The sequence below is a fragment of the Sinohyriopsis cumingii genome, chromosome 6 (genome assembly GCF_028554795.1).
Source record: "Sinohyriopsis cumingii isolate HCF-2022 chromosome 6, ASM2855479v2, whole genome shotgun sequence".
Taxonomy (NCBI): Eukaryota; Metazoa; Mollusca; class Bivalvia; order Unionida; family Unionidae; genus Sinohyriopsis; species Sinohyriopsis cumingii.
This window is the reverse complement of record NC_142966.1, coordinates 121,015,211-121,030,998: the sequence shown is the minus strand read 5'-3', so window position 1 is coordinate 121,030,998 and position 15,788 is coordinate 121,015,211. Positions and strand designations below refer to the sequence as shown.

Sequence of the window (15,788 nt, the reverse complement as noted above, 5' to 3'; positions counted from 1 at the left end):
CAATATCAGCTTTTCTCAGCCTGTGGTCCATTTTTTAATACTATTACGAATGATGATTTGATTGAATTTGTATTATGCAGTGGCCAGACAGAAGAATCTTGGATTAAAGTTTAAGAAATGATTAAATCATAATTTAAACAATATAACTATTTTTATGAGAATACATATTTTTATGCAAATTCACTGTTAGTCAGCACATCTTCAACATACCTGTCATAATCTCAAACACAATTTGCTGTAGATCAGTTTCAAAACTGAGAGGGGCCCCGAGTGGCCGAGTGGTCTAAAGCGCTCTTCGTTACGGATCACTGCCATCTCACCTCTGTCTGCGGCGGTTCGAGTCAAAGATTCAGCCAATGTGGGCATGTGAGAAAGCTTGCCAGTAGCTTCTCGTGGGTCGGTGGTTCTTTCCGGGGTTTTCCGGGTTCTTCCTCCACCATTAATACTGGCCGCCATGTATAGCCTATCGTGCTGAAAAATGGCGTTAAACCCCACAACAACAACAAAACTGAGAGTCAATGAAAATGCTTAATTTTTTTTAATACATTAAGCATCTGGAGAACTTGTTTCACTTAACACAATCACAAACAATAGACTTACGAACTTAAATACCAAAGCAATAGCTGCATTCTTTAAGGCAAAAACAATGCTACTATGAGTCAAAATCTATCTTGGTTTAGGGGACATATCAATAGGGAAAATTATCCCTATTTTTCCCATCTAGTCTCAACATGGTGCAACCCACATGAAGGAACTTCATGTATGACCCTTTCTTGGTCCACTGTGTAAATGCCTGACCTCTCATCTCCCTTGATGAAGACAGGTTGAAAATGCGGGAGACTCCAGCAAATGCCAACTATGCTTCATACTAACCATCATCACATAAAGGATATTTTTCTGTAAATTATGTTTTTTCTGAGAATACTAACCTGATCATGATAATATTAACATTACAAAAATACATTCCACTGCCTGTAAAACAAGACCTCCCTGAAAGACAAAGAAAGAATCTTTCCATCTGTATAGTATAAGGATGAAGGGAAGTAACTCTTCCAAGATGTTTACCAGACAAAGCAGGATCAAAATCAACAAAAGGATGCTCATATTTGCATCAGAAGGGTGGGAGGGATTGCTAGTAATGTTATCCAGTGTTCTCTCCTGGGCATTTTACTGTAGGGGTCCTGATATACTATCATTACAGCCCACAATGTTTTATACCCTGCCAATATGCTTTAATTTTTCCAGATATCCTTTTAAATGTGACTTATTAAAGATACAACCTGTCATCTAATTTAGAGCCCTAACACATAAATGAGATCTGCTCATACTCAGTCGCATGACTGGCCAGAAATGATGGAGTCTGCTGGTATTGCATGTTATCTACAATTAAGTCAAAATGTGACAACTACTTTTTAAGTTAAGTAAATTCTTAATGATCATTCTGAGAAAATGGATACACCACCATAAAAATTAAAATTAAACACAGTCCCACTAGCCCAATGTTTGTCTGGTTAAAAAGATCAGAGATCTGTGATTCCAATTCAGATATCAGTATTTCCTCTGAAGAAAGATTATTTAAAAAAAAGCGAAAGGGCACATTTTAACAGTAAATGAATGTTTTTCATCTACTTTGGTGGAGATTGGTGTATCAGATGTTAAAACTTCCATATTGCTAAATGTTGGTTTAGATCCATTAAATTATTGATGGGCAAGAAGAAATGGGGAGGAGGAATGGCAAAAGAAAACATATCTATCTTCCAATTTTACCAGTTAGGAAAACATATAAATAAAATATTTGGGATATTCCTTCAGCAGTATATCAGCAAAACAATGAACAACCAGTTTGAATTTAAACTATTTAGCATTGTAAATTAACTGGTGATACTTTTTAATCAATATATTTTGCTGCATTACAATACATGATTTTGGGCGGGGTACAGAATTGCAGATAATAGCATAAAAACCTCAATCATTGAGCTATTCCTACAATCTTTATAACTGCCATAATTAAACTGAAACTACATTATGTCTTTGACATTTGGAATAACTTGGAAAGTTTCATCATTCATTTAAATTCAACGAATCTTCACATTAAATCATCTTTTAACTTAGGGAAATAAAGAATATTATGTAATAAAATACATCATTAGCTTTTGACTTTTATAACTCATATTGTTTAAAAAGCTAATAATGCTACCACAAATTGACACAGATGCTATCAATAATTTCACTATGAACAAGATTTAGTTCCGCCTTTGAATACTGACTGCAACAACAAGATGAGAAAATGCATGAGCATCAAACCTCGAGCAATGTCACCCTCTAGGGATATTTTGACTCATCTAATGAAAGGATAAAGGCAGCACAACTGAAGATTATCCGTCTATACTCATACAATGGAGATACTCATACAAAAGAGACTCCTGTGAGGATTCTGCACCCAACTATTGCCTTATCAACAAATGTTTCCTGGACAAATCCAATTAAAGCTATAAGATCTTGCCTGGGATTGATGTTGTGCTGTCATGGATGAGGTATGGTAACTGTCTAGGCTGCTACCTGACTCTGCTTAATCCATAGTGAGGCAATGTCCCATACACAAAAACTGGAGAAATTAGACTCAGCATGCCTGTTAAGTTATTCCACTATGTCTTGAATTGAAACATTATGTACAAAGGACAAGCTTGTAAAATCAGTCACATTTTGTGAGCTGAGATCTTGACAAGGCATACCTGATCCTGCAATTATGCCAACCTAAGTAGCCACTTCAGCCTTCATGCCAGCACTTGTGAGGTTATGTCTTGCTTTCCGATCTTAATCTGTAGGAAAAGCCTCTGACAATCTCCATGGATTCTCTCTGTGCACATCAGATAGCATCTGTGAGCATGAAGTAGGTCCTACAGTTTCATCTCTTTTCACAAGTCAATTTTATACACCATGTAAACGTTCATTATTTTTACTGCCTGTAGACAGGAAACTGTCATTAGCGATGAAACCAGAGCCATCAGAACGAAACATGAAGAGGGTCCTACAGTTTCACCTATTTTTACAGGTCAATTTTATACACCAGGTAAATGTTCATTATTTTTACTGCCTGTAGACAGGAAACTCATTAGCGATGAAACCAGATGGATCATTAGCACAACTGAGCCATCAGAACGAAACATGAAGTGGGTCCTACAGTTTCACCTATTTTTACAGGTCAATTTTATATGCCAGGTAAATGTTCATTATTTGTACTGCCAGTAGACAGGAAACTGTCATTAGCGATGAAACCAGACTGAGCCATCAGAATGAAACAGCATTTATTTCAAACTCAAAAACTGTACTTGCAGCTCGCTCACCCTGCACACCAAAGCTAGTGCTATCAGGAAGCAAGTCTTGTCCAATAACAACTTCAGCATGGTCAAAGACAGAAACTCAAAGATGGGCAAGTTGTGCCACATCAAGACCCAGGACAGGTTCCATCTGGAGAACAGATGAACATGCATTGCTGTGGACATTTTATCCTCAAATAATAAACCACTCCCTCGATAACTCTCACCCTGATAACTTGTGAACTTACTTATAACTCGGGGTCAGGTGTGGATCCCATTTTTTAAACCAGAAAATGCCAAAAAATTGATCACTACTTTGTTGAACTTGAAGAAAATTGTGATCAAAATTGGAACGGAAACTTTGATATATCGCTTGTTTTATCATGGAAAACAGTAGATAGGACCTAGAAATTTTAATCAACATTATAAAATATCAACTTTTAATAAGAAGTCATATAATTTGTTACACTTTCTTTTCAGATGACATTCTTAGTACACTGCAATTAACAATATTCAAGGACATTTCAATCAATAAAAATGTCACTTACACCAAGTGGAAACATTACTTTAATATATAAATACCAATTAAATTAAAAAATTATCAATTGAAATTTGTGATCTAGTTATACCTTTAGTTTCTTTTAAGTGCATTCATCATAAATGCAATGTATCCTCTTGTAATTAAATGTAAAATGTGTAAATTTACTGTAACAGCTATGTCCGCAAGCATTTCTTTGAGAACCTAATTAAGTGCCCACCGTGTTTTGATATCATACTAGCGGAAGCATTTGTTGTATTGTTGAACTAAATAAAAAGTGGGCCTCCTTTTATATTAACACGGCAATTACATCTTTTGAATCAAATAAAGGAGGTCGAATAAAAAAAGTTATACGGCATGCAAATCCTACATGCTTATGAAACAGCGGCTCTGGTCGTACATCAGGTAACTCATTTCAGTTGATTAATTGAACACTAATAAATTTTATTGTGAATGTAATGTAATTAAACTACCTTAAATTCACCTAATCAGTCATAAATGTGATTAAAGAGAGCAAGGCAACCAAGCAAAATGAGTACTTCATAAAATAAACAGCTTTGTTTCACAGATACGGACCATTGTGGGAAAAACAAGTTCCAGAGGATGATAAGAAGTTTCACTATTACTTGCAATGAAATTATGGCATCAATATTTTACTAATTGAAAAATACACAAATTTAGTTTCAACGTAGACGATTGTCTCATGAAATAAATGTTGCGTGTTTTTGATAAAAAGGAATCTTGTTTGGTAGTGTATCAACAGTTAGTCTGGTTCCCTACTTCGTAGACTCCTAATTTTGCAAAATACTACTGTGCACCATTCCAGGCACCAGTCTAGTCAACAAACCAAAAAGCCGTGATGTAATACACAAATTCTTTCGTGAACCGTGTTTGGTTGCCGAAACCAGTTGCAATCCTGTTATTGATCTTTCAGATTTGGACATTTTGAAAATAAATATAACACTGGACAACAAATTTTTACAAAAGTCATGTTACTGAAATAAAATTAGTCAATTCTTATCAATTTTTATGTGCTGAACACGAATATGACAGTCAAATTGCAAAATTGGCTCTAGTTTTTTTGTAATCTGCAAGAAATTAATGTTTACATAACGAAATGCATTCCAATAGTAAAAGGTCAACTGTAATAGCCTACCTATAAAAAATCAAGTCATTGATTACATCTTAGATTTCTTCGCCTGTCTCTTGTACAGCTGTTCGGGAGCATCTCTGAGGAGTGTCCAGCAGTAGTCAGCCAGCATTGTAGTGGACCATTTTCCCTGGTATCTTTGTTCCATTGTTGCGATATCTTGATGAAAACGTTCGCCGTGTTCATCACTAACAATACCACAGTTGCTAGGAAAGAAATCCAAATGGGAATGAAGGAAGTGAATCTTTAGAGACATATTGCAGCCAAGTTTCTTATACTTCATCAACATGTCTTCTACTAGTTCCTTATAGTTTTCTGCCCTAACATTTCCGAGGAAGTTTGTAGAAACTAGGCGAAAAGCATTCCATGCTTGTTTCGCGTCACTTTCCAGCAAGTTGTTGAACCGGTCATCTTTCAAAAGCTCTCGAATCTGAGGACCCACAAAAACTCCCTCTTTAATCTTTGCTTCGCTGAGTCGAGGGAATTTTTCATGCAGGTATCGGAATGCTGGCAAAGTCCGGTCAATGGCTTTCACGAAGTTCTTCATCAAACCTAGTTTGATGTGAAGGGGTGGTAGCAAGATTTTCTGAGCCTCAACCAGAGCTGGGTGTTGGATATTCTTCTCTCCAATGGCTACATTCTGCCTGTGAGTCCATTCCTTCCTCATGTAGTGCATTTCCCTTGCTCGGCTATCCCACTCGCATAAGAAACACATGTATTTTGTATATCCTTGCTGCAGTCCCATTAAAAGGGCAACTACCTTCAAATCACCACAGAGGTGCCAGCTGTACTTGTTATACTCAATGGAATTCAGTAGCTGCCTTAAGTTATCGTATGTCTCTTTCATGTGGACAGCATACGCTACTGGAATAGATGGAAGAATGTTTCCATTGTGCAAAAACACAGCCTTGAGACTCAGTTTCGAAGAGTCCACAAATAGTCTCCATTCTTGTGGGTCATGAGTGATTTTTAAAGCATTCATGAGGCCCTCAATATCGGAACAGAATATCAGATTACTTTCCTTTCTGAAGAAAGGCTCCAATTGCTGGTGGCGCTTTCGATATGCAGTAATTGTGACATCTTCTTCTAGAAGATTCCATTGTTGGAGTCTTGATCCTAGCAATTCTGCCTTGTTCTTTGATAAGTCCAAATCACGAATCAGGTCATTTAGTTCTTCCTGTGTTATTCTGTGTGGGGTTGATGATGCACCACAGTGAAAATCTGGATCACTGCATGCTGATGGACCAGGAGAAGAACAGGTCGACTCACCTTTGTCTTCGTCAGATGAATCAAGAGAATATTCTGCTGGAGGTTCTGGAATAGGAAGTCCCTCACCATGTGGAACTGGTCTCAATGCAGACGGAATGTTTGGGTAGACTATTCTCGACTTCTTTCGCTTCGTTATTCCGCCGGAAAGAGGAGGAACCAAGCAGAAGTAACAGTCATTTAGGTGGTTGCTTGGCTCTCTCCACACCATTGGGACTGCAAACGGCATTGATGACCTTTTGCAATTCAACCACTGTGAAAGCTGTGTTGTACATGTAGCACAGCATATATGCGGAGCCCAAGGCTTGTCTTGGTCACCAGCCTTGCATCCGAAGTAAAGATGATATGCCTTCTTCACTTGAGAATTGATACTTTTCTTCTGGTTGGCAAATGTCACTTCCCCACAAATATAGCAAAAGTTGTCCGCGGTATTAACACACTTTCGAGGCATTACTGTTCTTTATTGTACGTAAATGGATAAAATAATAAGTTTTATGTAACAGTAGCTTGAACTGTCTCGCACAACGTCTAAAATATTTTAAATGCTGAACCTATCTGATTGGGCTTTATATAGTACACTGCTTACGTCAGCTTCAGCAGCCGCCTGGCATTAGTATAATAGGCCTACACATGTATAGTACACTGCTGACGTCAACTTACTTCAGCAGCCGCATGGCATTAGTATTGCATTGCATCAGAAAATGATGCAATCAACTGTGGATGATGTGAGCATGATGGTATTATGCAATGTTACATCATTATTCCGGATGTTGCTGCAGTCCTACTGGAGAAATTTACACAGTGAAACATAGAAAATGAGGTATATGAATATCTTCAAAACGAGAGCCAATACAAATTTTTCAAGGTTATATTCGTGTTCGGCACACCAAAATACTACAGATTAGGGCCTTTTCAAGTCAGTAATGATTTCACTGTTGACCAGTGTAATTTACAGAGAATAGCAAACAACTTGATCAGAAAAAACGCTTTACTGACAATTTTTCTCGATTCGATAATAAAATGAGGATTCAGCCATTAAACAGCACAGCACCCCCCCCACACAAACACAAAGGTTTTATGGCTGTCTTGCGTGTTTTTTGGAGGTCCCTCTGTAACTTGCTCCATTGCTTATAGTGCTCTCTGTGTTTTTGGACCCTGATGTGCACAAGTTATTGAGGGAGAAGTGTAAAAGAAATAAGTTAGACAAATGGGGAAAGGAGGAGTGGAGTAGTGTGACATCGTAAAGTTTTAACTTGATACCAGTTGGTGAAAAAATGTCACTTACCATTATATGCCTACAAAGTGGAGGGTCTTCTAGCTGGTGAGATCCTCTCCTACTTGCACATGGCATCCCACACAAGAGCCAGGCAAGAAGGAGACATTTTTTCAAACACAGTGGAATATTGATGACCTTGGCTGCTTGAGCTATGCTGTTGGTCTGTCAACGCCCTCTCAGTCAGCTTGGAGGGTGTGTGTGCCCCAGTGATCTTAATATCAAAACTAGCCAGAAGATGAAGGGCAGGACTTGTAAAATAGTCCTGCCCTTCATCTTCTGGTTAGTTTTGATATTAAGACCACTGAGGCACACACACCCTCCTTGCTGAATGAAAGGGCATTGACAGACCAGTCCTCTAGAGCTGAGAACAGAGACAAAAGTGGATAGTTTCTTGTTACACTTTGTCCAAAACATGTCTAGCAATGGTGGGTCCCATATGGCAGATGGATAGACAGATCAAACTATATGAAGCAGTCGACCTCTGCTTGATGATGATTCAGGCCAGGACATTAAACCTGCCCAGAATGTATTGCACTTGCAAGTATTTATGGCATAAGGCACACCAAAAGAGGACCTCCCATACAATACTGCATAGTTCCAGTGATTTGGCATCCTCTTATTTGATGATGTTGTTTACGCCATTTAAACTGTCTGACATAATCTAATCCATTGTCCATTGTATGTACTCCATCAAAGGATGAAAACAATGGCCTTCATTTTGGGAAGATTGATGTGAAGAACCTTCTCATGTACCATCTACTGGCCACTGACCATCAAGAAACATAGAAGCAAATTTGTCAGCCAGCCCAACAGACAGTTATCTGTATAGACTGATTTCTCGTTGGAGGACTTCCAAGGTATTCCCAACACAAACCACTCTGTCCTGTGACTAATGAAGGAAGTGGTGGACTTCAGTTGATATTGTAATCCAGTGATTTAAATTACTCTGGTGCTTGCAGGTAGAACTGAAGTGGCAACTCCATTGTCACAATCTCTGTAACCTTGCCAAGCAAAAAAAGGGGGAGGGCTGAAAGGGAGAAAATACAGTTTTGCTGCATGGTGAGATATAAAGAAAGATTGCAAAAGAGATTCTCTGCTTAGGAAATCTACATTGCAAGAAGCCATTAGGACATTCACCATCATATGGTCTTGGTACAGGTGGCTTCTTTGCCATGATCAAAGACAGCACTGCTGCTAGCCATGTAGAAGGTTTTGGGCATGGCTGGACAGATGGATGTTATCTCTAAAATCTCCATTATTGTAAGTTTGTGTATGATAAATCAAAAGGATCCCCATAGCTGCAGAGATATCAAGCTGTAAGCATAGCTATATGAATGGATCTATAAGTAAGATTCCTAGACTGAGACCATGGCCAGGTAGCTCCATACAGCAATACCATAGTACAGGATTGAACTTACTGTGTCATCGTCTCTAGTACCAGTTGACATGCCTGCAGTGCAAAGGATTGTGTGGATAGTTGTGATGGCATAAACTCATCAGATTGCTCCTAATTTCCACAGATGTGGATGGCGGGGGCAGCAATGTCCACCCCACAAGACCTGGAGCAGATGATTCTGTGTTTGGATGAATACACTATACATCTGCGATGTATTTGTGATATTTTCCTCTCTTTTATTTTCCTCTGGCCAACTTCTGCAAGAGAACATCCCATACATCCTTCCATCTTATGTTGCAAATACTGCATGGTAAGGATGAAATTCAATTAGCACATGCAAGGCACACAACTATTGTTATGTCTTCCCTGCCCTTGAACCTCTTGCATTTATTTCACTTTCTTGACATGTTTCACTGCAACAATAACATAATAATAATAATGGATAAATTAACAATGGCACACGTTAATAAGTCACTAAAACAACACCCTCTATTGAGTCAGCAAATAAAAGGCAATGCGCTAAAACCTGAATCACAACATGCATCAACACAAGTGTGTTGAACCATGTAGTCTAAACATAGTCCAAGAATGTGACAAATTCATGAAAATACTGGAAAAAGATAATGTGTACCATCTGCAGAGGGACTGATTAATATACAATATCAATCTAAACTCCTACATGGATGGCAGAAATTCAATGATATTGGCATGGATTTCTGGGAGATGTCTCCTATGCTGTTGACTGTATGATGGCAAAACTTAAAAGCTGGCAGCATCTGGTGGTGGTGGAAAGCAAGTGAAGGCAATGAGCAAGAGCCTTCTGTCTATATGATGCAGGCAGAGACAAATTTTTTTATATTTTATTAGGGCCAGATTCAAGAGGCAGTGTGTTTTTGAAGGATATGATTCAAGAGGCAAGAGGTTTATATCCCTAATATTAAATGAGGAACATATTCTAAGGGGAAACGGAAAAATGCAATTTTGCTGAATGATGCACGCAGAACCATACCATAAATTCATTTGGTCTTATAGCCAGGTAAAATAATAAAAATATTCAACACACTGGATCATTCTTCTTTATAGCTTCAATGCAAACCAGGCAGGCTGATGTGCTGGATCTAAAGGAGTGAAGCAGAATCTCCTGGGCTTTGTTTGCATCACCAGCTTCTGAAAATATACAGATTCTTATTGTTATTATCTCACCAAGCTGAAATTTACCCAGATGAACCATACTGCGAAAAATATATAATTCAGATGCAAGTGCCATTTATTTCTTATTCAATGATTTTTCATAGAGATAGTTATTATAGTAAGCTATCATGATTTTTCATTTCTCCATGTCATGGTGAGGCGTTTAATCCCCTCCATGCTTGTTCTATGATCAAGCTCTTCATGGGAGGATTACATTCTTAAACATCACTACCATTGTTTGGCAGGCACATTTCCACTGTGGAGGGAGATGGTCAACATTACTGATTGACACTTGAATAGCCAATGCACTAAGACCACTCATGGAAAGATTATGTCAGAGTGATTTACTCTCATATACTGTTTCAGGAAGAAATTGTCTTTCTTTTGGCAATAAAAAAATGATTTGAAAGAGTCTTCTACATTCAATAAATGTGTTTAAAAAAGGTTGATCAGTTTTTATACTTCTGTTTGTAATTATTGCCAATGTCAAAAATACATGTACACTTTAAATTCAGTTTAAACATTATAACCCAAGAAGTTTGCATCATGATCCTTGATAAATAGATCACAGACTATTCTATTTACTTCATGTTTTTACTTTTTTACAACGAAATCTGAACAAACTAACACAGGGCATGATGAGAGACACACCTTTCAGCTTCCCAAGATTTATCCTATTGCTACAAAGAAAATGCAACCATACAAATTAATTCCAAATGATAAAATCCTTTATTTGAATTCAAGCAAAAGTTACATTGAAATGCAAACCATTTACTTAATACTAAAGCAATAATGGCACTACAACTGTCAACATCATGTGTTCATGAGGTTGACTATACACAACTCAGCCAGTGAGACTGTGAAATGGCCTCCTGCATCTATATGGTATGAAACTAACCATTGGGGGGGGGGATGGGGGATGACTGGAATGTTCCTTCAACATGGTTACAAAAAAATTTGCAGAATATTTACGTTTTTGATGTACAATGAAGCATAGAGTAAGGTGGTTTTACCCCACAAATCAGATCGACAATTTTTTCTGAGTTTTTCAAAAAGAATCCTAATCCCCCCCTTCTGAAAATGCTCTGTCCCTAACAGCCCCAATTATAACCCTGCAATTGAATGCATATGTCTGTTTATTTTACAAATTTAAACTGATGTAATTAATTGGTGAAATGAACACTGATGTGGGAAAGTGATTGAGATTCTAAGATTAATCCCTCTCTCCGTTTCTTAATAATTTTCAAATGTTATTTTCCAACAATGGAAACAAAAACAGCAATCACAGTTTGCTCACTTGCATTTTCTTGTTTTGTATAAATTATATGATATTCAAGCTGCCAGAGCTCAGTATCCAAAATCAAAATCTCTCTCTCTCTCTAGTGTTAAGTCAAAAAATCCACTTCACATAATTTACTTACTGAGTTTACATAATTTATTGATAGGAAAGATGTGAAGCTACTGTACTGTAGATCATATTTGAATTTGTTCATGTTTCATATGCAAAGAAAAAATGCAGGGACACAACATAGAAGGCAAACCATCTCTAAAATTGTCAGTGATTTTGTTGAGGGGGAGAGGTGAGGGCAGACATAGAGTCAAACCCTGCATTTTTAAATTCATGTCTTCCTATGCCATTTTAACCACAAACCAACCTGCAAAAAAATCGTCTAATATCTTGAATGTTATTTGAACCTTGTTTTCCAAGTTGAGTGAAAATAAGGCAATCAGATAATCATCTGTCTTCAGCAATTCTACTCTCTCTGTCTCTCTCTTAGAAATTTGAGAATTCTTTAAATGGTATTTTCAGTTGACTTCTAGCTGACAAAATGAAATCAAGTTTTTGATATTCTTTTTCATGATGTTGAGACAATGTGCACCCAATCCTTTAGCCACCAACATTAATCCTTTCACTTGTAATCTGTTCACTCTGCTTTTTTATTCTAATGGTTTAATTATTAATCTTTTCCTAATCATGGTTAACTGAAAATATTAACTACTAAATGCAAATAGGTGTCCTGCAGCCCATTTTCCGGTACTACTACTGCTCTCTCTTTCTCTCATCCCATGTTAAATGTTATAAATTAAGCCTGCTATTGATTTTTTAAGATCATCATGTAATTATTTTAAAATATGTCTAGCTAAAAACATCTGGACCAACACTGGGATTTTAATATCAATGTGTATGCTTCAGACAGACATGCTCGTGAAGAGAACCATATTCTACTCATCTGAGCTTGCTTATGTTTTTTTATTAATAGCAGCTGTATATATTTACTCATCAAATATATGGAATTTTAATATAGTTTTGTTAAGGAAAAAATGCAGGTATCATGAAAATATTTGTGGATTTTTTCATCAGTCATCACCAGCACATTGCCTCTCTCTTTTGCAAAATAATTTGATGATTTTATGTACTGCATTTTTTCATTTGAATTTTAGTTGACAATGTTCATGTTATATAAAATTTAACTCAAAGTTGTAAGAACACTGACAAAATGTCAATCACTAAGCTGTGATTGCTGATAAGATCTTAACACAAACCTCAGACAGTTATATAGTTATCAGCATTTCAAATGAATTAAATAGTACTTTTGATAATCAAAATGAAAAACAAAACTAAAAGGCCACATTTCATTAAATTTATAATACCCGTGATCTATACTAGAATTCATGGATTTTCAATATAAATCTACAATACTTAATGCATTATGGACTGTACTACACAAATGTAAGTTGTCAATATGCAAGTGTATTTCAGACTAGTTTTGTCTTCATTTAATGAAAAGCATGTATTTTTGTGCTCACTTTTATTACCCAACCAACCCCCCAGCCTTATATTTTTGGTCCATGCATCATTTTCTTCAGCTCACTTGGTTGGTTATAACATGGTTCAGTCTATAACATGGTTGGGTTCTATGGACTCCAACCACCATGTAACAGTAGGGTCACACTGTACATACATACATGCATAAACACACACATATATACATATGGTTTTTTCCCCTCAGATATTCTGACATTTTCTTACTACAGTCATAAATTTTCATAGCAAGTGGTTAACCTCTTCTTTGAAGAAGTGTGAAATTTGCTTTAAGAACTGAAACTGAATCTGAACTCATATAGGCAGAACTGCCACAATTGTGTAGATTAGAGAAATGGTTTTCAGAATATATATTTAAAGGTCACTGTCCATCCATATTGTACAAACGTGTGATATTATTATAGTAATAAAAATAAATGCACTTGTTATGTATGCACACCATAAAAATGTTTAATTAGATTTAAGAATCTGCTTTTTTAAATGAAAAAATTATTCAGCAATCTCCATAAACAATCGGTAGTTCTGCATGCCAAAAATGGATATGATGTCAATTTATTCAACCTAGCCATTCAAGTGTTTAATTTTTCCACGTAAATGTCTATGTAATATATCTTATGATCATGCTTTTGTACAGCAAATATGGTGCACTGTGTTGCATACAGATGTAACCAATAGAGTGACGATGGGACAAAAGAGTTTTCTTTTTCTGAAAGATCCTGCTTACCACAAAAATGTGGATTGAAACTGCGAGAGGGATGGCAAAGTCCTAAATCCTCCTAAATCCTGTAGAAAGCTCTATGGTGCATATGAGGAGAGGGATAGAAAGATTGTAAGTAAAATATATCAAATTAGGGATTACAGTACAGTAGTGTTACTGCAGATGTAAAATATTAATGTTTAAAATAATCATAATACTTTCTGAACGTGCAGAGTGTAGACTTTGATCAAACTCTTTATTTAACTTTATTATAACCAATATGAACTCAAAAGGATCTTAAAAAAGAAATACGAGGTATAACTCTGGGACTTTTATCATTTATAGGTGTAAAAGTCTGTAGAATCAGTCATTAATATATATTAATGTAGTAACTTTGGAATCAACTGCAGGGTTTGCTATTTTTATCCAGTCTTTTATTTTATATTTTTCACCTAAAGATTTGAGTCGCACAAATATATATATATATATATATATATATATATATATATATATATATATATATATATATATATATATATATATATATATATATACCATATTTACCATTCCCATAACTTATGGTGAAACTTTTTAGCATCAAGGTAAATGTCTCAAGACTTAAGAAATGAAATAATTTTGTGTTGAATTTGTGCTCCCACCACTGCACGGTACAATAAAATAGATAAACAAAACACTTATTCGAAAACATAATGAAAGAAACTAACCATGCATTGTTATCATTTATTCTTTTTTTTCCCATCATAATCTTTTCACTAGCATGGGTTACAAAAGTATTAATAAAGCTAGTTATTGTTGTGTATACTATTTACCATACAAATATCATTGAACGTTTGTATCAATTATGATTACATACTTTATTTAAATTCTTTTTGTGGGAACAAAACTACTTTTAATAATGTAATGCAAATCTGATGTAGAAAGAAAATTGCTACGGTACAGCCAGTGACCTTAAACAAAAGTTTCCACAAGCTATACATATTGTTCCAAAGATATTTCTTTCCATGTATTAGAATTTTTGCAATGCCTAAAGGACGTGGTGCTAGCTATTTCTGTATCAATGCTTTCTGCACTGTATTCAGTCAGTGTCAACCATCAGATCTTTCCTCCTCCCTTGTTTCATCATTAGCAGATTTTTTCCCATCTCAATGGCTTTCCTAAAGAAATTAGTCATCTTAAATTTCAAGATGATTCAATGTCCTTGAGATATTTCACAAATGACTGACAGATGAATCAATTTGCTATACCCCTCTAGAAGACCATTCAATTGGAACACTGGAACACATCAACAATTTGTGCAACAGGACATCAAATCTTGATCATAAAACTGCTTGTATACAAACAATACTCCAATAATCTCCATATGTGTAGGATTGATTGAGATCATAGGCAAACAAAATAAAAACCCAACAATTTTATCAATCTTAGCTTTTTTTTAAAGTGCACTGGGTAAGACAAAGTATAGGAACCACTGATAATTTGTGCAATCTTCTCCCACTGGGTTTTAAAAGTACCGTAACTCATAATGATTCAAAATAAGTATGGATTAACTCCATCAAGGTGTCAAAGAAAAACCAATTTTTTCCAGTAAAATGTGTTTTTTCCATAATGCTTAACCAATCAGGATAAATTAGGAGAACTACTACTATCTGATAAATCCAGCCCTCCAAGGCTAAAACTTTAGCTAAAAAGACAAAAGTTATCTGCCCACCTAAGAGGCAGTTAGATGAAGTGACCTGATACCAGTACAGGCACAAAATCCCATGAAATTGTCAATTACTAATGGAGTGGAAGGCATGCTCTCTATATGGATGTAACTGCAGGGAGACTGGGAGGGTGTATGTATATTATGATGGGGAAGTATTATTCAAGAATCATATTTTACTAGAAAAAAAATTGATTTCCTCTTCACATACATTACCCAATCATAATACCTTATGAGAATAGGTCAGGGGTGGAATCCTCTTACATCCCCTTACCCAGGAGAAACTATCTCCAGTCCCCCCTGATGTCTGAGACAGCTTCTATATATCCCAACTGGAAAATAGACTCTATAAGTATGGAGCGGATTCCAAATGGAATTTTGTTTCCTCCCCAACATTCTGCTGAAGACAT

At 36.2% G+C, this 15,788-nt stretch overlaps 1 protein-coding gene across 1 annotated transcript in view; it reads right to left on the bottom strand.

Annotated features, from left to right (window-relative positions):
• The window catches only part of LOC149797853 (NF-X1-type zinc finger protein NFXL1-like), a 104,587-nt gene that overhangs the window by 66,187 nt on the left and 22,612 nt on the right, over positions 1 to 15,788 (bottom strand). The window contains exon 4 of the mRNA XM_089962868.1: positions 10,007 to 10,110. Within this exon, the coding sequence (XP_089818994.1) occupies positions 10,007 to 10,110 (104 nt within the window). The remainder of the gene's footprint in view (positions 1 to 10,006; positions 10,111 to 15,788) is intronic.